Source organism: Mustela nivalis, assembly GCF_964662115.1.
Source record: "Mustela nivalis genome assembly, chromosome: 9".
Lineage (NCBI taxonomy): Eukaryota > Metazoa > Chordata > Mammalia > Carnivora > Mustelidae > Mustela > Mustela nivalis.
The window spans coordinates 109,396,739-109,422,384 of NC_139028.1; the positions used below are offsets into that span (position 1 = coordinate 109,396,739).

A 25,646-nucleotide genomic window follows, 5' to 3' on the forward strand; every position below is an offset into this window, starting at 1 on the left:
CTTTCTTTCTCTTATAAGTTGTAAAACTTTACAAAATTATATTTTGTTACAATAAAGTTCCAGATTAGAAAAAAAAAAGCCTCAGAAGAACCAAACTTATCTACAAGTTTAACTGTCTGTCAAAAATAAAGTGTAATATTCTGAAAAAATAAAATTTGAGCAGTCAACCACATAAAAATGACTACATCTATCATCAAATCAAAAATTATTATACATGCCAAGAAGCAGAAAAAGGACAAAAATGAAAAATCAGGAGAAAAACCAATCAATAAAAACAGACATATACATTCATGAAAAGTTTAAAAATGATATGATATGAAATGCAGGTAGTCTTCTCTAAAAGTTAGAATCATAACATCTTGCTCTACTAACCTGGAATGTTTGTGTGAACTTTTCACGAGTAAAAATGCACTATTCTTAGATTGCTTATATAAATAAAATCATAGAAAGTTTCATGGATGCAAAAGTTCTTGCCAAAGGAAGACATTCTCTGTCCATTTAATATAAACCCAAAGCAACTTCTCAACAAATACAAGTATAGGTATTTTATTAAATCCAAGAAATAACAAAGAATTGAGTGATGTGGAGCTTAGTAAGACTTAGTAAGAACTTGTAGGACTTAGTAAGAACTTCGGCTTTTATTATGAATTAAAGAGGAAACCATAGTAGGATTTTGTCCAGTTACTGCACTATTTGAATAGAGCTATTTTAATTCCTTTATATGTCTAAAACTTCAGGGATTGGCTTGACTCCAGATGTTAGCCCAGTTCCAGGTACACCTTGACTCAAGAGATTCAAAGGACATTGTTAGGGACTGACCTATCACTTAGAACCTCTAAGTTTTTCTCTCTTCTATAACCTTTTGTCTCTGATAGGATTCATACAGTAGCATGATGACCGCTAATAGCATTAGATTTATACCAACACAGCTCTAAACACAACAGGAAAGAGAAAAGAGTAAGATTCTCTTTCCGGGTCAGTATAGCAAAAATACTGGAATTAGCATCACTTGGAAATGTATCATTTATACAATTGGTTTTTCTTGGGTCCCTAAGCTATAACAGAACCATCTACTTTAGTTGGGCTGATGCAATTCTGCCATTGCCCAGATCTAGGAGGAATTGAGGGTAGAGTCAGCTCCACCTTTGTAGATAAATTGGGAGTAATGGAATGATGGGGTGGTTCCTTAGAAGAAATTCAGGTCACAACTATCAGAACAAATGGGAATAAATACTGTGTATCAAAAAATATAAAATGTAAATGAAATATGGGAGAAAAAATAGTAAGTGAGGGAGGGAGTTTTCATTTAAAAATCAACATGTATAAAATAATTAGAAGACTGTGGCTAGTACAAATCAAGACAAATATGGTTCTATTGCATGGTAAAATACTAACATTTAATGTCAGTGTTTTATAATACTCAACAGTACTAATAAAAACAAATGTTAGAGACAAGTCTCTGAAGCAAGAAAAGAAAATACTAAAGAATATATTGTAATGAGAAATGAGAAATTTAAAATATGAGAATTTATAAATAAAATTACTTTTAAAAACTCTACATTAAATTTTTTAAAAATTATTTTTATTAACATATAATGTATTATTTACCCCAGGGGTAAATCATCAGGCTTACACATTTCACAGCACTCATCATAGCACATACCCTCCCCAATGTCCATAACCCAACCATCCTCTTCCTACCACTCCACCTCCCAGGAACCCTCAGTTTGTTTTGTGAGATTAAGAGTGTCTTATGATTTGTCTCCCTCCTGATCCTATCTGGTTTCATTTTTCCCTTCCCTACCCCCCAAACTCCCAACCCTGCCTCTCAAATTCCTCATATCAGAGAGATCATATGATTATTGTCTTTCTCTGATGGACTTATTTCATTCAGCATAATACCCTCTAGTTCCAACCATGTCATTGTAAATGACAAGATTTCATTTCTTTTGATGGCTGCATAGTATTCCTGTGTGTGTGTGTGTGTGTGTGTGTGTGTGTGTGTGTGTGTACTGTATCTTCTTTATCCATTCATCTATTGATGGGCATCTAGGTTCTTTCTGTAGTTTGACTGGTGTGGACATTGTTGCTATGAACATTTGGGTGCATGTGCTCCTTCAGATCATTACATTTATATCTTTAGGGTAAATACCCAGTAGTGTGATTTCTGGGTCATAGGGTAGCTCTATTTTCAACTTTTTGAGGAACCTTCATGCTGTTTTCCAGAGTGGCTACACCAGCTTGCATTCCCACCAACAATGTAGGAGGGTTCCCCTTTCTCCGCATCCTTGCCAACATCTGTCATTTCCTGACTGGTTTATTATAGCTATGCTCACTGGTGTGAGGTGGTATCTCATTGTGATTTTGATTTGTATTTCCCTAATGCCAAGTGATGTTAAGCACTTTTTCATGTGTCTGTTGACTATCTGGATATCTTCTTTGCAGAAATGTCTGTTTGTGTCTCCTGCCCATTTCTTGATTGGATTATTTTTTCTTTGGGTGTTGAGTTTGATAAGTTCTTTATGGATTTTGGATACTAGCCCTTTAACTGATATGTCATTGTGAATATCTTTTCCCATCCTGTCAGTTGTCTTTTGGTTTTGTTGACTGTTTGCTTTGCTGTGCAAAAGCTTTTGATCTTGATGAAGTCCCAATAGTTCATTTTTGTCCTTACTTCCCTTGCCTTTGGCAATGCTTCTAGGAAGAAGTTGTTGCAGCTGAGGTCAAAGAGGCTGCTGTCTGTGTTCTCCTTGAGGATTTTGATGGATTCCTAAAACTCTACATTAAATCTAAAAATAACTTTAGGGCAAGAGACAACAAAAACAAATGTAAGACAAAAATAGCTGACTAAGAAAACATAATTGCATCATAGAATAAATATAGATGATGGACTAGTAACACTAATATGAAAATATATATACATAATAAAAAGGAAATAGGCAAAGAACATAAACAAATAACTACAAGATAAAGAAGAAGGACAAAAATCCATGTTACAATAAATAAGGAACTCAATTGAAATGGCTCAACCATAGAAACTATTTATTAAAAATCATAGTTAAAACAAGCTTTGGGATATAGCTTCTCAACTGTGGAATCAAAGACCCATCTTATTTCCATGTCTTGTTATTTCTCTTTATTGAATTTTATCTTAAAGTTAGTTCCTTTACAGATAAACATATCTGCCAGTAATCAGTATCCACGCTGATGCCCAGCAATACAAATAGAATATCTATATTAACATAAAAGCAAGCTTTTGAGGTTCCACCTTGATGGATCTTGCTAGATCACTGTTCAATCTTTAACCAGAAAAAGGAATGTCTTGCTTGTTTTTTTCTAACTATTGTCAATCTGTAGTGCTGGAATACCCATTCTCCTTTGTGTGTTCTAGAAACCCTTGTCAAAGATCAATTGGTCATAAAAGCATGGATTTATTTCTGGGATCTCTATTCTGTTCCATTGGTCTGTGTGTATTTTGTCAGTACTATACTCTTTTGGTTACTATAGTCTTGTAATGTATTTTGAATCAGAAGATAAAATGCCTCCAGCTTTGTTCTTCTTGTTCAGTATTGCTTTGACTATTTGGGATCTTTTCTGGTTCCAATTTTTGTATTGTTTTTTTTTATATCCATGAAAAATGCCATTGAAATTTTGATGGGATTTCATTGGTTCTGTAGATCATTTTGAGCAGTATAGACATTAAGACATGAATTATTCCAATCCCACAATCACAGGTTATCTTCCCATTTACTTGTGTCTCCTTCAATTTCTTTTTTTTTTTTTTTTTAATTTGACAGAGAGATCACAAGTAGGCAGAGAGGCAGGCAGAGAGAGACAGGAGGAGGAGGCAGGCTCCCTGCTGAGCAGAGAGCCTGATGCAGGACTCGATCCCAGGACCCTGAGATCATGACCTGAGCTGAAGGCAGAGGCTTTAACCACTGAGCCACCCAGGCGCCCCTCCTTCAATTTCTTTAATCAATATCTTATAGTTTTCAGTGTACAAATTTTTTTTTGAGAGAGAGAGAGAGAGAGAGAGAGACAGTGTGTGTGTGTGTGTGTGTGTGTGTGTGTGTTTGAATGATGAAGTGGAGGGGCAGAAGGAGAGGTGGAAAAAAGAGAATATAACACAGGGCTTGATCTCATGACCCTGAGATCATGACCTGAGCTGAAATTAAGAGATGGATGCTTAACCAACTGAGAGCTACCCAGGCATGACTTCATTACACATCTTTCAACACCTTGGTTAAATTTATTCCTAAGTATATTATTTATTTTGATGTTATTTAAATATGATTGCTTTCTTAATTTCTTTTGCATTGTTATTATTAGTATATACAAATATAGCTTATTTTTGTATGTTGATCTTGTATTCTGTAACTTCAGCAAATTTGTTTATTAGTTCTAGAAAATTTTTGGTGAGTATTTAGAATTTTTTTTGTAAATAAGATCATAACGTCTAAAAACAGATCATTTACTTCTTCTTTTCCATTTTATATATCTTTCATTTCTGTTTCTTGCCTAATTGCTCTAAGATTTCAAGTATTATGTTGGATAGAAATGTCAAATGTCCTTGTCTTGGTTCTGATCTGAAAAGGAAAGTTTTTTGCTTTTCATTATTAGCTGTGGGCTTGTCATATATGGAGTTTATTATGCTGAGGTACATTTCTTCTAAACCTAATTTGTTTTTTTTTTTTAAGTTTGCTTATTTATTTATTATTTATTTAAATAGCCTCTATACCTAACATGGGGCTCGAACCAGTAACCCCCAGATCAAGAGTAAAATGCTCTACTGACTGAGCCAGCCATATGCCTCTCTTCTAAACCTAATTTCTTGACAATTTTTACCATGAAATAAAGTTGAATTTTGTCAAATTCTTTTTATATACCTAAACTGAAAAGCTTCTGCACAGCAAAGGAGATAACAAAATGATGAGACAACCTATGAGATGGAAGAAATATCTGTAAGACAATTCATCTGATATATGCATTGGATAGTTAATTTCCAAAACATACAAGAAACTCAAACAACTCCATAGCAAAAATACCCCAAACAGAAAACAAAGCAAAACAACAACCCAAACTCAAATAACCTGATTAGAAAAGAGGCAAAGGACTTAGACATTCCTCCAAAGAAGTTATGATGCAAAAGGCAAACAGGAATGAGAAAAGATACTCAACATCACTAATCATCAGAGATATGCACATTCAAAACCTCAATGCAATATCACTTACACCTGTTAGAGTGGCTGCTATCAAAAAGCCATAACACATGTTGATGAGGATGTGAATAAAAGTGAACCATCGTCATGCACTGTTGCTTGGAATGTGAATTAGTACACCATTATGGAAGAGTATGATGGTTCCTCAAAAAAATAAAAATTAACTACTGTATGATCTAGCAATCTTGCTTCTGGGTATATTGACAAAGAAAATGAAATCACAATCTGAAAGAGGTATCTATACTCCTATGTCCACTGCAACATTATTCATAATAGCCAAGGTATGGAAACTGGTTGTGTCCACCAGTGGATGAATGGATTAAAAAATGTGTGTGTGTGTGTATGTGTGTGTGTGTGTGTGTGTGTGTGTACATAAAGAATTTCAGAGTTAGAAGGAAATCCTGCCATTAATGACAACAGGTTGAGCCTGAAGGATGTTATGTAAAATGAAGTAAGTCAGACAGAGAAAGACAAATGTCATATGTTTCACTTACATGTGGAATTAAAAAATTCAAGCTCATAAAAGCAGAAAGTAAAAAGAGAGTTGTCAGAAGCTGGGGAGTGAGGAAAATGAGGAGATGGTGGTCATAGGACAAAGTTTCAGTTAAGCAGAATGAGTTAAGCTCTGGTGATCTAATGTACAGCATGCTGACTGCAGTTAATAAAATGTACACTTGAAATTTGCTAAGAGAGTTGATCTGAAGAAAAAAGAAAAAAATCGAAGATAACTTTGTGAAGTGATGGGTATGTGATAATCATTCCACAATATATACACATATATCAAAATATCACATTGTACATGTTAAATACATGTAATTATTTTTTGCCCATTATACCTCAATAAAGCTGGAAAAAATTTAAAAATTAAAAGTTAAAGGAGAAAGAAAATGTCCATCAACATAAGGAATCGCACAGAGGACCGCAGGGGAAGGGAGGGAAAACTGAATGGGAAGAAATCAGAGAGGGAGACACACCACTCTGGACTCCAGGAACAAAACTAAGGGTTACAGAGGGAAGGGGGGTGGAGGGATGAGGTAATCAGGTGATGGGTATTAAGGAGGGCACATGTGATGAGCACTGGGTGTTACATGTAACTAATGAATTGTTGGACACTACATCAAAACCTAATGATGTACTATATCTTAGGTAATTGAACATAATTTTAAAAAATGCAATGATAGTATTTCTATCATGAAAATGTTAGTTCCTCAGAAAGAACTTTCCTGGTTACCGTTTCTAATGTCTGCCTCACGGTGAGCCCACTAACTTGCTTCATCATCATAGCTCCTAACAACACATGAAAATATTTTGACTGATTATTTACATGTTCAACTATGCCCTGCCCTGTCAGTTTAACCTACATGAGAGGAAGCAGTTCACTCTCTGGATGCCTGCCCAAAACAGACACTTTATAAATATGTGCTTAATAAAACAACAATGAATGGATATATATACAAATGCATATACATGCACATATGTATTCACGTGTGTGTGTATTAAAACTTCTATGGTTCAGGCTGTGCCAGCCAAAGTAGTAGTTGCTTTACCTATTTTATCACAAGTCTACGAGCCATGTGATATTATTACTATTTTACTGAAGAGAAATAGGATACACAGAGACATTTCATGGGAGAGATGGAATTTTTGAGATGAAAACCCAGGGTTGTCTGATTTACAAACCCCCACTGTTTACCACCACACTATATTTCCTGATATCATCATTTAGTTTCTTCTAAGTTTCATCTGTCTAGCAAGTAGGCAGTGCATGAACGTAGTGTTTCTAATTTAATTTAACTTACTTTTGCTCTGTAATAAATCAAGTGTATTTAATGAGCATTCAGAAAATACCATATACTGCACAATCTCATATCTATACACACAGTATCACACTGGATAGATATTTGATTAAGATATAATCCTGCCCTTAGAAGAGAGAGAATGGGGTGAAGAGAAGGAAAAAAAGTGGGGGAGAGAGAAAAAGTAGGGAAGGAGAGAGAAAGGGTCCTTGTATAGATACAAGGACTGAATATACTATTAGAAGGTATTTCTATGGTAGAAGAAAAACAGGAAAAGGAAGGAGAGGGGAAAGCTGTGCATCTCAATGTTCTGAAGGTAAAAACACCTTGCATTCCCAAAGGCAGGAGAGGAAAGTCAAACAAATACGAGGAGTACCGGCCAGGGAAGCAGAAAAATATAGTCTTTAGGAGCCCTCATTTCAGCAATGTCTTTTTGACCTTCTTCTGCTGAATTTAATTTACCAATTTAATGTCCTTATATAAAGTTCTGAAGATGGTTAAATTTTTTTTTTTTTTTTTTTTTTTTTAAGAAAGAAAGAGCACAAGAGGGAAAGGGCAGAGAGAGATGGAAAGAGAAAGTCTCAAGCAGGCTCCAGGTTCAGTAAGGAGACTGACATGACTTGATCTTATGACCTTGAGATCATGACCTGAGCTGAAATCAAGTCTGCACTTAACCGACCGAACCACCCAGACGACCCAATGGATAAAAACTTTCAAGCACCATTAACTCATTAAATGCATGATTTATTTATTTAATTTCTGCTATTGTTGATAAAGAGCCAGTAAAATGAGTGGTCTAGTTCTTAGGGAAAAATGAGAACATCACTTTGAATCATGTATATACCAGAGTTGGATTCTGGTACTTTCCCAAATGGGGTTCTTGCACAACTGTCAGGATGCATTTTCTGGAACATTTTGTTGTTGGTCTGTTGGTGGCATCAAACCTCCTGAAAATGGTTCAGGAAATGCAGTTTCTGCCGTGTGAGGATTTGATGGCATAATCAACATAACCTGTGAAGTCAATCAGAGTGCCATAGGTGAGTCAACCAAAAAAAAAGAAAAAAAACCCAAAAAAACCACAGGGCTTTTCCTTCCTGTCCACACAATGCATCACTATCAGAGTCTACTCTTTCTTCTTGGAGTTTGGTTTCAATATTAACTTGGTGGGGTTTCTCTGGCATTCTAGAGCTCAGACTGGATCTTGGAAAAACATTCAGTGATAGCTCGTGGCTGTTTTTGTGACTCTGTAAGTGGACTGATCTTACACATGGATGAGTGTGCACAGCAAGTTGATGATCAAAGTGTTATGGAAAATTTAGAGCTCTTCTTCCAAATCCAGTTCTTTATGCTGATGGCAACAAGATATCCAAATCATGATTTGCTGGCCATGACTCAATCATTTCAAAAACCACAGAGACCCAGAAAGGCAGGAACCATCAGCAAACTAAGGAAAATTCTGGTCTCTCTTCCACAAACTCAAGTATGAAATGGAGTATGTATGTGTGTGAGGGCTGGGGGAGGATAGAAACAGGAAGAGATAAAACTTTGGCCTTAATGTTTCAAAGACACTGCTCTTCTGGATTTGCCCCAAGAGATTTGTGGGAGAAGCTTTTCCCATCTGTAACTCCAGGAGCAGAAGGGAACACAGGCCTAGACATTACGATAGGAAGGTTACTAAAGAATTTGCTCCCTTGTGCAGATGATTTGGTCAATGAAAATAAAAAAGTTTCACTTAATGAAATTACAAAGTCATCAGGAGTTGCTGAAAACTTTAACTTCTGGGGTCTTATAACACAGAAGTCCACAGATAGAGTTAGTCCAGCTCTCTTCTGTGGGGCAGGAGATGCAGTGTACCACGGCAGCCCCAAAAGAGAGTAAAGAGGCACAAAATGGTAGAGAAGAGCAAGAGAAAAATAATCTCATCAAACTATTACTGTTTTAGGATTTGCCTTTGGGTAATAAAACTATGAGCAACTCTTGGCATTTTAACTCAGTTCTTGGAAGATATCCTTGTCCTATTCTTCCCAATGCCTCTTGGTCTCTTCTCTCTTCCCATTTACCAATTGTCTCTATGTGATGCTCTTTCAGTGGCCAGGAGGATCTGCTACAGGTCTCTGGGTAAGAGATAGGCAGGCATGCAGGCATTGGTAAAGAAGTTGGAAACACTGACTTTCTTTAGTAATCCAGGGAAGGTTGCTATGATAGGATAATGAAGCAAAATCTGGCCCTCTCTGGGGACCTCTCCATTGTGAAGTATTTTCTGATCTGGACTAAGAGAGGAGGCCCTAAGGGGGAGTAAGGATGGAGAAAATTAATTTGTCTTTATTCATTGTGGGAGGCAAGATGCTAAAAAGACACCCAGTGACCCATGCCCCTATGTGATACCCACTGCTTGAAAATGAGTGGGATCTGTGTATCTGATGGGATATCACTCCTATGAGTAGGTAACTGAGCAGTTGACTTTGAGTTTATCAAAAAAGACATTAGTTTGTAAACATTTTTCCAAAGAAGACATACAGATGACCAATAGGAAAAAGTGCTTAATGTCATTCGTGATCAGGTAAATGTAAATCAAAACCACAGCGAGGTACCACTTCACAAACATGTCAGAATGGAGACTATCCAAAAAGACAGGAGACAAGTGTTGGCAAGAATGTGGAGCCTGTTGCATTATTGATGGGAATGTAGATTGGTGAAGTCATTACCGAAAACAGTATAGAGGTTCCTCAAAAAATTAAAAATAGAAATACCACATGATCCAGTAATTCCACACCTGGTATTTGCCCAAAGAATATGAAAACACTAATTTGAAAAGATATATGTTCCCCCATGTTTATTGCAGCATTATTTACAATAGCCAAGATACGGAAGTAACTGTAAAATCCATCAATAAATGAATGGGTGAACAAGATGGATATATACAACTCAGCCATAAAAAAGAATGAGTTCTTGGGGTGCCTGGGTGGCTCAGTGGGTTAAAGCCTCTGTCTTTGCCTCAGGTCATGATCCCAGGAACCTGGGATTGAGCCCCGCATCGGGCTCTCTGCTCGGCGGGGAGCCTGATTCCTCCTCTCTCTCTCTGCCTGCCTCTCTGCTTACTTGTGATCCCTGTCTGTTAATTAAATAAAATCTTTTTTTTTTTAAAAAAGAATGAGTTCCTATTATTTGTGACAATATGGATGGATTTAGAAGGTATTATGCCAAGTAAAATAAGGCAGAAACAGAAAAATACCATACCATCTCCCTTACATGTGAAATCTAAAAAACAAAACAAACAAAACAGATTCTTGAATACAGAGAACAAACTGGTGGTTGCCAGAGTGAAGGTAGGTGGGGGGGTGGGCAAAATAGATGAAGGGGATTAAGAGGTACAGATGTCCAATTATAAAGTGAATCCGTCATGAAAATGAAAAATACAGCATGGGGAACATATTCATTGTATTGTAACAACCTTGCATGGTGACAGGTGACATCACAGTGAGCACTGGGTACTGAAAAGAACTGTCAAATCACTCAGCTGTATACCTCAGTTTAAAAAGGACATTATTCTGGGTAGATTAGACCTAATCCTATGAGCTGTTTAATAAAAGAAACTTAGATCATCAGAGGTTTTCACTCTCTTGCTGGCCTCAAAAGTAGAAGTCAGTTGTCATGAGTTGCACAGCTGAAAGGAAATCAGCTCCGCCACACGAGCATGGAAGGGGAGTAGAGGCCTCAGCTGCGACTGCAGCCCCAGCCAGCTTCTCGATAACAGACCCTGAGCAGAGGAACCAGCTGAGGTGTGCCCAGACTCTTCACCCATGGAAGCTGAGAAGTGATGAATGTGTGTTGTTGAAACCTCTAATTTTCTGGAATGTACTCCACGGCCACAGAAAACTAGCACACTTGACTTTGAGGCAAGCCCAACACTCACCCCCTCAGGATGGCAGCAGGTTACTTTGCATCCGAAGGCAGAGAGGGACACAGAAACGCAGAACTCTAGCATACTTAACAGGATCACCATAGCATCCAAACCCTAGAAACGAATTTATAGCCAGGAAATGTGAGAAATGGAGATGACAAGATGAAAAATACAGACCATCGGGTTACAAGGCTAACCCAGAAGCACTGGCCTGCTGTCAGAAAAACTGGTTGGTTCCTCATGGCAGTCGTACGCCCTTGACCAGTGTGGGCCTGTTGAATGCCACTTATCCTCTCATTTTTTTCATTAATGAAATAACAACTTTCCCCCACCCTCTACCTTCCAGTGCTATTGTAGATACAGAATGTGAAAACTCTTTAAAGAGGGGTAAGGGATCATAAAGATAGCTTAGGTTTTTCAAACACCAGACATTCCATATAGTTGACACAATAATATCATCTCCTATCTTGGTAGTTACACGCCGAGTAATAATTGTGGGCAGAATAGTAAAAGACCAAAGAGGTCCGCATCTTAACCTCTGGAACCTAGGGATATGTCAAGTTACATAGCAAGGGAGAATCAAATTTGCAGATTAAATTAAGGTTGTTTATTAACTGACCTCGAGATAAAAAGATTATTCTGGATTACCTGGGTGGGCCCAAAATAATGAAAGAATCCTTCTAAGTAGAAGCGGGAGGCAGGAGAGTCAAAGTCCAAGAGAGATTTGAAGATGTTGCCCTGCTTGCTTTGAAGACAGAGGATGGCACCACAAGCCAAGGACTGAGGACAGACTCTGGAAGCCGGCAAAGGCAAGGAAACGGATTCTCCCTTACAGCCTCCAGAAAAGAATGTAGCTCTGCCAACACTTTGATTTTAACGCAATGACAACCATTTGAAATTTCTGACCTCCAGAATTGTAAGATAATAAAATTATGTTGTCTCAAGTCACTAAGTTGGCAATAGTTTTGTTACAGCAGCAGTAAGAAGCTGAAGTAACAATAAAAACAAAGTTAATCAGTCTTTAAGCCATCTCCCCAGAGAACTGGCTTTAGGTTTCATCTTTAACCAAAACATATGGTCAGATTTGAGAAACACTGGGCAGTACTCTTACTCCTAAAAATCTGAATTGGAGGCCTGGGATTCTTTGGTCTAAATATTCTCTCTTTTTCTCTCCATGGACGGACATAGTATCTATCCCTAACCGTGTGGTAGTGTCAACAGATCAGAGCCCAGGACACAAGTGACACAGACTCAACTGGGCCTTGAGAATATTGGCTTTCGTCATTTTTAAAAAATCTATTTACTCATCTCTTCAACATACGGTAGCCTCTATGTTTCAGGAATTGTTGTAGGCACAGAAGACAGAGCAGCAAATAGAACAGACGATTTCCCTAACCTCAAGGATCTTACCATCTGGTGGGGTAGCCCAGGAATTTGAAAACCTTTTTTCTGTAAGAGGCCAGCTAACACATATTTTAAGTTTTATAGGCTGTAAGTTCTCTGTCATAAATACTCAGGCTCTTAGAGTACCAAAGCAGCCACAGACAGTATGTAAACAAATGTGTGGTTATGTTCCAATAAAGCTTAATTTACAAAAAAAAAAGTAGTCAGGCTGGATTTCCAGCAAAAAGTAGTTTGAGCAAAAATCTGAGTTAAAGCCATATAAAACCATTGTCTTTCTAGACGAAGCAGAGTTGATCATTGTCAATTTCATACTGTTCTGCCTAATAATTCCAAGTAGTATGTGCTGTCCTCTTTCCTGCAAAGAGCTCACCTTTTCTAGCCTCTTCTTATAATCATACTCAAAAGTAAGATCTTAGGTCTTCATCAACTGCTAGCTGCTTTCCAATATTTCTTAACTTTCCTACAAGGAACTCCTAAAGGTAGAGGCCTGGTCTCCTTAAGTCTCCTGGAGTGTCAATGCTAGTACCAGGAGTATAGTGTGGGCTCACGGACCTGTGGACTGACTGTGCAGGTGCCCACATAGGAAGAGACCCGAGAGTTCAGATCCCAAGTAACCCTTATGGATTTACCCACCAAGGACAGGCAGGAAAAATGTTCACAATAGGCTTCTGTGACTACCTCTGGGAGAATGTGATTGAGATTGAACATGGAACTGGCTACCTTATTTAGAAGGCCTCTTGTTAAAAAAATCATTAAGGACTTCAAGACAGCAACAGCAGAATAGTAAAGCAGGTGTAGGTCTCTTTTAACTGGTAAGCCTGTGTGTCTGCGCAGTTCCCATGCCCAGGCAGCCAGCCCCATGAAGCCGGTCTGTTCCACATTTTGTCCTTAGCACTGTACCCTGACAGACTGCAAATGGACAGAACTGCGGAAACTGAAAGGAGGCTTCTTCTTCAGGATAACAACACAGAACAATATAAAATACAGAAATGGATAGGGACATTGGAGGCAGGAAAGCACAGAATCTCATCTTGCTTCTGCCAATTCCCAACTGTATGATCTTGGGGCAAAAATGAAAGTTGTCTGAAGAAACTCTATTCTTTTGAGTAACAGGCAAGAAATAAGCTTTGCCTACTATAAGCCACGTTAGAAACCTCAAGGGAAGTATGCATTAGTTTAGCAGAGACAGTCAAGGGGTTGTATTGGCGTGATGATGCAGCACTCAGGACTGATCAAGGATTAGCTGGGAATGAAGAAAAACCATAATGAGTCTGGAAGAATGTTAAGTTTCCATGTTTGGGCGCAGACAAGAGACGGTGAGACAGAGGACTAAGCAAGCAGCACAGAGAAAGGCCAGAAGGAAGCGTGCATGGAGGGGAGACAAGAGGAAACTTTGTGGTGCTGAGAATGGCTAATAGACTTTTTTTTTTTTTTTTTTTTTTTTTAGATTTCTTAGGAGTAAAGTTTCAGTTGCATTTTGTCCAGGGCTGTACCTCAAGAGCGCTCCCTCCCTGCACTTACCCAGAGGCCCACAGCTTCACAGCCTACAATATCTTGTGTTAGTGGCAATTTGGAGAACTAAAGACATTAGGATAACATCTAAATGGGGGCAAGTGGCGCAGAGAAGTAGTGATATACAGAATGGAAATTGGGAGTTTGCAGGGAGCTGGATGTTGAGGCCCAAAGTGCTTAATCTTGCAAAAACATTCAGAGATGTTGCGGGTGGGGGAGGAGGGTAATGGGGGATTTGCCACTTGTTGGGTGATGTTCAAGACAATTTTATTCTATTATTAGAGAACCAGGAAACTCGACCAGGGAGCTCCGGGGACACAGAGGGATTGACATCTGGGCTCCCTTTTTGGACTGGACAACAGAATTGTTGTTTTGAAATTAAACAGAAAAAAATATGCAATGTGCTTAGAGTACTAACTAGTGAGAGTAGGTGTTCCATAACTATGAGCTTTCTTCCCACTTTCCCTCATCACCTACGGAGGAACAAAGAGAGAGATGAGACATGGGCACGGCTCCAAATACAAGATTTTCCTCTTCTTCAATCATTTTCAATTTCCCAAAGTGATGCATTCATCAGTCAGGAACTACTACTGCATGTTGCTTTTGCCAGAGCCGGAGCTCCTGTAACTTGCTTCCATCACAGAACCCCAGGAAAAGAGGAAGCACTCACCATGAAAATATACAGGGACAGGAAGCAGTTCTCCGTCTTCTCATAAGTGCCGCAGTGAAAGAGGTTGTATCGGAAACTATTCAAGTGGCTTGCAGTGAAATAGGTCCCAAATGCAGCCAAGACAGAGCTGGAGATGTTTAACCCCAGGCTACTTCTGATCTAGGACGGAAGGAAAATCAATCCAGCAATCTATCTGGTGGTATCCCCAGGGGTGTCACCAACAGGCACTCCACACCCCTCACTTCTGTCACTACAGTCCAGCTGACCCATCTTAACTGCTGTGCTGTTTCCTCACTGGTCTCTCCCCTCACAGCTGCCCTCGCACAAATACGATCCTGTGGTTTTCAAGCTTGAATCCTTCAGGCAACCACCACGCACATGAGATAAACTCTTTTTTCCATGTTAACTAGACAGTTCTGCCCGCGCCCATCTCCTGCCCTGCTCTGTGCCGGGTGCCTGGCTGCGCATTATTTCTCAAATGTGGCCTCCACGCTTTTTGCGCTTTTTGCGTATGACCTCCCTCTGCTCTGTATTCCTTTCCTGCATTCTCCTCCTGTGGAAGCTTATTATAAGAATGGAAATTCTCCAAGAAAGCATGAGAGGTTGAGTGTGGCTGTAGCACAAGGGGGATTTTAATGGTCATAGTTGGACCAGATACTATGGAGACACACAGGTCAGATTTGGAAAAGCCATAAAGATCATGCTCCATAATCTGATCTTTATCCTTTGAGCTAAGAAAACGCAACTATGGCCTTTAGTGAGCAAAAACATATGTTGAGATCTGGGCTTTTAACTTTTCTTGGCTTTGTGAAAGACCTATTGGCATGAGAGCTGTGTTGTAAATTTGCTTTTCCTTACTTAATAGCCTTATTGTGAATTTCTTTCATGGCAAACCAAATGAAAATCCTTTCCATAAGCAGTCGGAATACACATTTTAATTAATAAATCAACAGCGATTATGCCACGCAGACACTTGGTGTCATTGTTTTGGATTCGATCTCAAGCTGCAACATCTGTTTGGCCAGTCCCATTAGAGATTCCTTTTCAGGAATGCTCTGTATTTTCATAAAGATTCTCTCAACACTGCCTTCCCAAACTTTTCATAGTCATATCAGTAATTTTATGAGCAGTCATTTTTTTATTACAATTTCTGAAACACCAATGCAACTATGTAAAACAATCTCTCCGGATTTTTAAAAAACAAAACCCGTCTTGTACTCTGGCAGAACAAATACTTGATTAGTCTTTCTTCTTCTGGGACAAAAATAAGCAAACAGATTAAAAGAAAAAAAAAAGGAAATAGTACTCACCAGGCCTTTTGTAGTTTTAGTCCCTGCTACAATTGACAAGGACCCCGAAACAATAAACTAGTAACAAGAGAAAAAAAAAGTGTGGGTAGAAAAACTTTAAACAAATATTTGAAGTCAAAACGTACTAAAACTTACCCCTAACTGATAAATTTGTTAAAAAGATCAATTATATTGGGAGAAACACAAAAGATTGTAAAAAACTCTCCTCTTCTCCTGGAAACAACAGAGAAACTCTACCACATGGATTCACAGGAGAATTTTTCAAGCCTCTCAAAAAAATGTCTAATTGCAATGGTATTTAAACGTTTGAGGTCCTTGAAATACCAAGAAAGCTCCTAAATTCCTGATATAAAGGAACCCTAATATGGTACCAAAATTTAATAAGATTTTAGAAAAGAAAAAAAAGTAAAGATCATTTTTATTTAAAATGACTATTACAAACTATGGAAAGAACCTAGATGTCCATCAACAGATGAATGGATCAAGAAGATGTGGTATATATACACGATGGAATACTATGCAGCCATAAAAAGAAATGAAATCTTGCCATTTGCGACAACATGGAAGGAACTAGAGCATATCATGTTTAGCGAAATAAGTCAAGCAGAGAAAGATAACTATCATATGATCTCCCTGATATGAGGAAGTGGTGATGCAACATGGGGGCTTAAGTGGGTACGAGAAGAATAAATGAAACAAGATGGGATTGGGAGGGATACAAACCATAAGTGACTCTTAATCTCACAAAACAAACTGAGGGTTGCTGGGGGGAGGGGGTTTGGGAGAAGGGGGTGGGATTATGGACATTGGGGAGGGTATGTGCTTTGGTGAGTGCTGTGAAGTGTGTAAACCTGGTGATTCACAGACCTGTACCCCTGGGGATAAAAATATATGTCTATAAAAAATAAAAAATTAATAAAGAAAAAAAAAGCTATAAACAAAATAGTAGCAATGAAAGTTTTAAAATTCCATATTAGATGATGATTATTTTAAAAAGTTTTTAATAATATACTATTCCATTTGGTTCTATCAGTTGGGTGATTATTTTCCATTTATCTAAAACAGCTAGAATCAAGTTGATTGGATTCCCCCCCCGCCCCTGCCTTGAACTATTTGACTGTTTGAATTTCTGGGTTTGCTTTCCAATTTGATTTCAAGAGTTTCAAAAATTGTATCTTAATATCAAACAAAGACTGATCTAATGAAACAGCTTGGTAAATTTCTTCAAAATGTTTATAAATTCAAAGACATGGAGATGGTAAAGGTTAATTAAGTCACCTCCAGAAAAAATTAGCAGCAAGAAGCATCCATTATATTATATGAAATGAATCATGACTATGTGGGATATTCCTTTAAATGTCCAGGTTTTAAAAATATTGAATAGTATTATAATTTATAAATACAAATTTAAGGAGAAAATTCACATCAAATTATTACTCATGTTTACAATGTTAAGACATTTAATAGAATTCAACACTATTATGACTTAAACATTCTTTATAAGATACAAAGAGTTTCATCTTCCATACGTAATGGAACATTTGTCTTGGTCTGGAAGTCTTTATCGTACTTAATGAGGAAACACTAGGGCCATCTCTATTAAAGTCAAAATCAAGATAAAAGTGTAGATGAACAGATATTACTCTTCTTAGTATATTAACCAAAATTACTATGTAAGAAAAATATTTGAGGAAAATGTTTACATTTACTGTTATTTAAATGTGAATGCATTATGCTGAGGATCTCCAAGAATATCAACTAAAGGCTACTATAAACTTTAAGAAAAATTAGTAAGGTACATGGGAAGAACATTATATACAGAAATTACATATAAATACATACGTATTTGTGTGTGTGTGTGTAAAGATTCAACTATTTGAGAGAGAAAGAGGGAGAAAGCGTATGAGTGGGGGAAGGGGCAGAGGGAGAAGGAGAGAGAGAATCTCAAGTGGTCTCCTCAATGAAGGCAGAGCCTGATGTAGAGCTCAGTCTCATGACTATGAGATCATGACCTGAGCTGAAATCAGGAGTCAGATGCCTAAATGACTAAGCCCCCCAGGTGCCTTTGTATTTCTGTGTTTAAAACACAGGATTTAATATCACAGTAAAAAATATATTAAGCTTCCAAGAGAAAAAACTTAACAAGGACTCTGAACAGTGTATATGAGTAAAACTTTACAGTGTTCAAATAGTCCACAGGAGAAAACTTGCACAGACAGACTCATGAGGGAATAATTTTATAGCATTTTGAAAAAAGACATACAGCTGTACTGGAAACTAAATTGTCAAAGATAAGAGATATTTGTGATTCGTTCTTGGTGTTGGTTGGTGTACTGTATAAGAGAGTAAAGGGAAAATGAGGTTGAAAGAATAATGGAAGGTCGCAGCAAAAATGTTCCACCAATTAAATAAAGACTGATCTAGTGGGATTCCTATGATGGTTTGAGTGATAGTTCAATTGACAAACATAGCTCCTGCGGTTCCTGAAAATCTATGGAACCTGTGCGGAGGACATAAACTATGAGAACTGGTTTCCAAAGTAGTGTTGAAAAGGAAATTAGGGGTGCCTGGGTGGCTCAGTGGGTTAAGCCTCTGCCTTTGACTCAGGTCATGATCTCAGGGTCCTGGGACCAAGCCCTGTTTCAGTCTCTTTGCCTGCTTCTCCCCCACCCCTCCACCCCCGCCACCTGCTTCTCTGCCTACTTGAGATCTCTCTCTGTATCAAATAAGTAAATAAAATCTTATTTAAAAAAAGGAGGGGAGAGTGAAGGGGAAGCAGAATGTGTGAGTGGCTGATGTCTGCAAGACTGAAATCAGAACGACCCTGTTTGAACCCTGATTCCTGTACCAAATAAAAGCATGATCTTGAGCAAATCACTTAATTTCTCCAAGTCCCAGTTTCTTCATCCACAAAATGAGGACAATGGTAAATCCTTTCTCAGAAGTCTGTGATGGTTGCACAAATGGAACTAAATACATAAATCACTTAAAATAGTGCCCAGACTATGGTAAGTGTTGAATAAAAGCCATTATTGACATTAGTATCATCAGACGTGTAAAGCATGGTACAAATGCCCAGGAGTAACACAGTGTATGCTGTTCTTTAAATCTTCACTTTTGTAAACAGGCAAAGGGGAACAAAAAGCCAACTCTGTAATAAAGCTCTCATTCTCAACGTTGTAGATGAACAGAAACCTTACAGTTCTTGAATAGGGTTTTTTGGTTCTAACATAAACTTATTTTCCTCTTATCACTTGATATTTTGCTTTCTGTTTACATTATTAATTTGCAGAGAAACTCCCTTGAATTTTATGTTAAGGGAAAAAAATTTCTTTTAATTTTTTATTTTTTATAAACATATATTTTTATCCCCAGGGGTACAGGTCTGTGAATCACCAGGTTTACACACTTCACAGCATTCACCAAAGCACATACCCTCCCCAATGTCCATAAACTTTCTTAAATTTTCACTTAATCTTATAGTCATTGTTAAATTTTTGAAACAAACAAAATTTATCTAATAGCAGCTCCATTTGTTAAGATTTGATAGCTGATTATAAATTGCCTGCATAACAGCCATGTCTCTTCTTTCTTGTTAATGAAATCCTCATTTTGTTCATGAGGTCAGTGAGCCCTTCCCAGGCTAACTGAGAAGTGAATTTCAATTAGTCCAAGCCAACAATGGCAAATCCATTACCTTTGCCCAGAGTTGGTTTGGGAATATAAAGGATTTATGCACACAAAACATTTATGAACAATGAGATGTATCTAGTCTGATACGATATGCCAGCCATCTTCAATGAAGTTCTTGCACTCCTGAACTAACCAACCCTGGTAATGACTAGCCACTGGGTTTCTAGTTGTGAAAAAAAATCAATGCTTTCAATGTTTAATACATCCTGTTTGGGTCTTTTGCTATATGCTGCTGTAATATACCATACTAAATATTTAATCTCCCAGCTTTCTATGAGTCTTTTATTATTATTCCTATTTTAAATGTGAGAAAATGGAGTCAAAAGGAGATTAGATACCTTTCTCAAAGTTATAGAACTACAAAAGAGGGCTATATGTGATTCTAAAGCTCAAGACATTAACAACGAAATTATGTTGTCTCCAACGATAACAGAAGGTATTCTACTCACCATCAGCGACCCCACAATTTTGTACACCTCATGCTCTAACAAATAATGATACTCATTGAATGGAAATATGACATTAATGTTTATTATTCCCAGGCTGAGGTTCATCAGGGCAATCAGGATCTGCACAACCTAGAAATGATGAAGAAATTAAAGACTGATTATCTGCCACCCCCTTTCCAACCACTAAGTTCCTCCTCTTCTCCATCTTCTAATATGATAGACGGTCTTGATAGTCTCCTGTTGTTTTTCTTTCATATAAAGAACTATGGGTATATTAGCTTACTAAAACTGTCTCTTGGAATATCCATCCCAAATGTCCCAGTCATTTTCAAAGTAAGAAGAATGAACCAGGACCTACCCAGAGGTTCTTTACTGACCCCTGTGGTGTTACTCATACTGCAGCTCTTGCTCTCTTTTGCTCAGATGGGAGTGACTCAGAAATTAGGAAGCAAGGAAAAATAATGTGAGGGAAGGAGCATGGGTATAGGTGAAGCAAAAGAAAAGAGCAATATGAGCTTTTCTTGGCATCTAGGATCTAAAAATAGAGGCATTAGATTAGAGTTATCCCATGGCATAAAAAGGATACAAAGTTTCATAATGATTTGGTCCCATTGGTTTAAAGCTTAGGCTAGAGATCAACCTCTGTATTCACTCTCCTTCCACCTGCACTAATCTGTCTTTCTTTAAACTGTCCATTTCTTGTAGGCACACTCACCTGAGACTCTGAACAGAAATGCACAGAGAATAAAAGAATTTTCATCCTCTGAGGAGCAGTCTGAGAAAATTTCCCAGAGACAGTAACAATGTGGGGTAATTAGCTTTCAGAAAAATCTGTTGGATGGACACCAGCTAGTGTACATGTGGCTTTTTCTTTTGCTGCTATTCCCTGCTGAAGTTAAAGTTATCATGGATGACCCACAAACTTAGAATAGATCTGAAGTCACTATGTTTTAAATACAACGAGATTAGAAGCATGATGTAATAGAATATTGTACCATTTTGACTAAAAGGGCCTGAGCATCAGATACCAATGACCCTTGGGCAGGCTGATGTATTATAAGGTTAATGGGACAAAGTATTTGTCATTAAAACTGATCAGCTGTGAGTTTACAATACAACTGGTCTACTTCTGGATCTGCAACTGACTTACCCCGAGAACTTTAGGTTCCCCCTTCAAGAACTTCTCTGACATCCATTTCCACTGATGTGGGTATAGAACCTCAGACTTCTCTGGCTGGTGCACACCAGGGCCAGCCCCTGTGGTCCCTTCTAGTCCTTGTGTGGTTGCCATGGCAGCAGAAAAGAAGCTACAAAAAGAAATGTAATTTAGGATGAGGTCCTGTTAATGACAGGACAAACTATGGTCTACATTCCCTTGCTTTATTATAACAGCTATTAGAACATCTTTGCAAAATGTAGTTATTGCAAACATCAGCCAGGAAAGTGGATAAAACACCTTAAGGAGAGAAATGGAGAGAGAGAAATGCCTTGTGTCATCCAGATGCTAGAAAGTACTAAAGAGAGGAAATCTAGATAGAATTGAGGTGAATATGCTGGGTCCCTCAAATATATGAAGTTTGTACTCACATATTATCTCTCTGATTATAACCATTTCTCCTTTGGGTTTTTTTTTTTTTTAAGATTTTATTTATTTATTTGTCAGAGAGGGCACAAGCAGGGTGAGAGGAAGAGAGAGAAACATGTTCCCTGCTGAGCAAGGAACCCCATGAGGGACTCCATCCCAAGACCCTGGGATTATGACCTGAGTTTACGCTTAACCCACTGAACCACCTAGGCGTCCCACCATTTCCCCTTTGAAAGATACTTTTTTTTTCCTTTTTAGAGTATTTATTCATTTATTTTACAGAGAGAGAGAGAGAGAGAGATCACAAGTAGACAGAGAGAGAAGGGGAAGCAGACTCCCTGCTGAGCAGAGAGTCCGATGCAGGGCTCAATCCCAGGACCCTGAGATCATGACCTGAGCTGAAGGCAGCAGCTTAACCCACTGAGCCACCCAGGCGCCCCGAAAGAGAACTTTTATAATAGGAATAAACTACACAGAATCATCTCTGTTCCCATTGATCGTAAAAGTATTTTATGGTCTCCCTTTTCTAATTGGAGCAGAGTTATATTCTCAGAGCTGGAAAACTCCTCCAGGTTTATCTTATTAAATTCTTTTAATCTTGGATTTTATCCTATAAACTTTGGACTCTGTGGATGGACTTTATGATCCTGAGTCATAATCCTGGCACTGAGAATTTAAATCTCTTGTCTCATTTAAATATTTTAAAACCTGACTTGTCAATGCATGACAAGGACACATAAAATTATTTTTTTGAGGCTCAAAGCACAAACATAATACTCTTGTGCCACTTTCTCTCTTCAATCTAGTAACCCCAGTCAGGTTATGTAGAAGTGAGTTTAAAGCACCGGAACATTTTATCTACTCATTTGAATCCATGTTCAGATGTTGCATGGCTCACATTCATAAATTTTGACAGAAGTGAAAATTAAGACTTTGCAAAGCCACAATCAATTCTGATTCTATTCATGGTTTGGTGAGGCTCCGTCAAAGCCTCCAGTTTGGAGATGTGTGCTCTTTCATTGGTAGTACAATATCAAAGAATGTTCCAGCAACACACATTTTTCTGGTATTGGGAAAGAATCCATTTTTCTCAGGAAAGGATTATTAACCTATATTTATACTCCATAGGCTAAGGGAACTACATTATTAGTTATCTAGCAAACAAAACAAAACAAAATAAAAAAACACTTGGCCAAGATAAGAAAAAAAAATGAATCTATCTCAGAGACAGGCAAGGGTAAACAACCCAAATGAAAATAAATATTAATAATTTTAAAACATTAATTTAATTTTAGTAACAAATGTATTCAAAGTTCTGGAAAGCAATAAAATGAAAAGTACAAAATAGTAAATCATAAAATAATAAAACAAAAACTTTAAAAATAAGATGACAGAAAAATATAATTGGTAATTCATAAGGAATAATAATATGAAGGAGAATAAAACAGTTGAGATGAGGAAGTAAATAAGAGGATATAACCAAAAAGTCAATGTTTCTTCTCCTGTTCGAGAATATTTCCAAAAGTAATACAGAGAAAAGTAGAACTCCATTTTGAAACTGGGACACAACTAAAATTACCATAATTCAGATGAAGTATTTGTTAAAAGCAATGAAGACTGCATGAAGAAAAATTTGGGAGAAATGCAGAAGGAGTATCAAAGAAGCAGGACATTACGCCACAGATTTCAGCGTACACCTATCAAAGGCGAGAGTCTCGCTGAGGTATTAAACACATGCTCTTATTTATAATCCAGAGAATGAACACACTAGCTGACAGCTGCAGCTTCCCTGGGCAAGTATAGTTCTGAGACATAAAAGGTGGGAATAGCAGAGAAAGCACATCAAAAAGCCACTTTTGTAGGAAGCCATCTGTCTCTGAATAATTCTTACACTGGAGTCTGCAAAGGAGGGAGCAGGGGCATCTGGGTGGCTTAGTGGGTTAAAGCCTCTGCCTTCGGCTGGGGTCATGATCCCAGGGTTCTGGGATCAAGCCCCACATCGGGCTCTCTGCTCAGCAGGGAGCCTGCTTCCTCCTCTCTCTGCCTGCCTCTCTGCCTATTTGTGATCTCTGTCTGTCAAATAAATAAATAAAATCTTAAAAAACAAAGGAGGAAGCAAGTCTTCTTGCCAAAAATCTCCAAGAAATCCTACAGATTGGAATCATCTGAGTATATCATCATAGTCAAAGATCACCAAGTGTACAAAAACCAAGAATTTAGTTATGAGAAACAACAAATGCTTCAGATATTATGATAATCAAATACAGAATGTGTAATAAGTATTGACAAAGTGTTCAAATAAAAATGGAATTTCAAAAATGAGAAAACACAGATAAAATGCTGAAGTGACTTGACAAATTTCAAATGTAAAGAAAGCAATGTCGACATTAAAAAAAATACTTGGTTAATGTGTTACACAGCAATGGACACAGAAAAGGGAATCTGTGAACTGGAAGATAAATCTGGAAAAATGACCTAGAAGTCACACAGACAAAGAAATGGACATAGGAGAAGAGATATAAAAAGATTAGAAGTACAGAACTAAAATTTGAGATGTGTATAGAGTCCTATAAAAAAAGGAGACAACAAATGGAGGATGGGTGAAATTGGCAATATGTGAAACTCACAGACACAGATCACATAACATACACCAAGCAGTTTTATTTCAAAAAATTTATATTCAAACACATCGTGGTAAACTTACAAGATAGCAAAAAGCAAAGATGATCTTAAGAGTAGTAAAAATGAAAACACAGTGTGTATGTAAAAAATGGGCAGAAGATATGAACAGACACTTCTCCAATGAAGACTTACAAATGGCTATCAGACACATGAAAAAATGTTCATCAGCAGTAGCCATGAGGGAGATTCAAATTAAAACCACATTGAGATACCACCTTATACCAGTTAGAATGGCCAAAATTAGCAAGACAGGAAACAACATGTGTTGGAGGGGATGTGGAGAAAGGGGAACCCTCTTCCACTGTTGGTGGGAATGCAAGTTGGTGCAGCCTATTTGGAGAACAGTGTGGAGATTCCTCAAGAAATTAAAAATAGAACTTCCCTATGACTCTGCAATTGCACTACTGGGTATTTACCCCAAAGATACAGATGTAGTGAAAAGAAGGGCCATCTGTACCCCAGTGTTTATAGCAGCAATGGCCACGGTCACCAAACTGTGGAAAGAACCAAGATGCCCTTCAATGGACGAATGGATAAGGAAGATGTGGTCCATATACACTATAGAGTATTATGTCTCCATCAGAAAGGACGAATACCCAAATTTTGCAGCAACATGGATGGGACTGGAAGAGATTATGCTGAGTGAAATAAGTCAAGCAGAGAGAGTCAATTATCATATGGTTTCACTTATTTGTGGAGCATAACAAATAGCATGGAGGACAAGGGGAGTTAGAGAGGAGAAGGGAGTTGGGGGAAATTGGAAGGGGAAGTGAACCATGAGAGACTATGGACTCTGAAAACCAATCTGAGGGTTTTGAAGGGGCGGGGGGTGGGAGGTCAGGGTACCAGGTGGTGGGTATTGGAGAGGGCACGGATTGCATGGAGGACTGGTTATGGTGCAAAAATAATGAATACTGTTATGCTGAAAATAAATAAAAAATAAATTTTAAAAAAAAGAGTAGTAAAAACGAAAAGTCCAATCCTGTGCAAAGTGAGAGCAATTAGACTGATTACAACATAAGCCAGAAAACCATAGAAAAATATTTTTCAAAAGCCTGAGAGGAAACAATGATAGACCTAGAATTTTGTTTTATGCACTAAAACTGGGCTTCGAGATCAAGGGTGACATGAAGACATTTTCAGATAAGTAAACCCTTGATGGTGTTTACCAGCACTGGCAAACATCCACCAAATAGAATGTTCACTAAATAGAACTTTCAAATGATGTGCTTAAAAAATGAGAAACGATCAAGACTGTACAATCTCATACTGCAAACTGTCAAGAACTGTTGTGGCGGGGGTGTGAGAGGTTGGGGTACCAGGTGGTGAGTATTATAGAGGACACAGATTGCATGGAGCACTGGGTGTGTTGAAAAAATAATGAATACTGTTTTTCTGAAAATAAATAAATTGAAAAAATTTTAA

General features: G+C 37.8%; 1 protein-coding gene across 2 annotated transcripts in view; it reads right to left on the reverse strand.

Annotated features, from left to right (window-relative positions):
* Positions 1-7,774: 7,774 nt before the first annotated feature.
* The window catches only part of LOC309840553 (membrane-spanning 4-domains subfamily A member 4A-like), a 28,087-nt gene continuing 10,215 nt past the window's right edge, over positions 7,775-25,646 (reverse strand). Inside the window, exons 2-7 of one of the 2 annotated variants that reach the window (XM_082682717.1) lie at positions 21,105-21,261; positions 19,955-20,083; positions 15,813-15,869; positions 14,503-14,661; positions 10,929-11,030; positions 7,775-8,026 (exon numbers count right to left, since the gene is read on the reverse strand). In XM_082682717.1, the coding sequence (XP_082538843.1) occupies positions 7,907-8,026; positions 10,929-11,030; positions 14,503-14,661; positions 15,813-15,869; positions 19,955-20,083; positions 21,105-21,245 (708 nt within the window). In that variant the 5' untranslated portion in view covers positions 21,246-21,261 and the 3' untranslated portion in view covers positions 7,775-7,906. The remainder of the gene's footprint in view (positions 8,027-10,928; positions 11,031-14,502; positions 14,662-15,812; positions 15,870-19,954; positions 20,084-21,104; positions 21,262-25,646) is intronic. The other variant, XM_082682718.1, reaches the window with a different exon arrangement.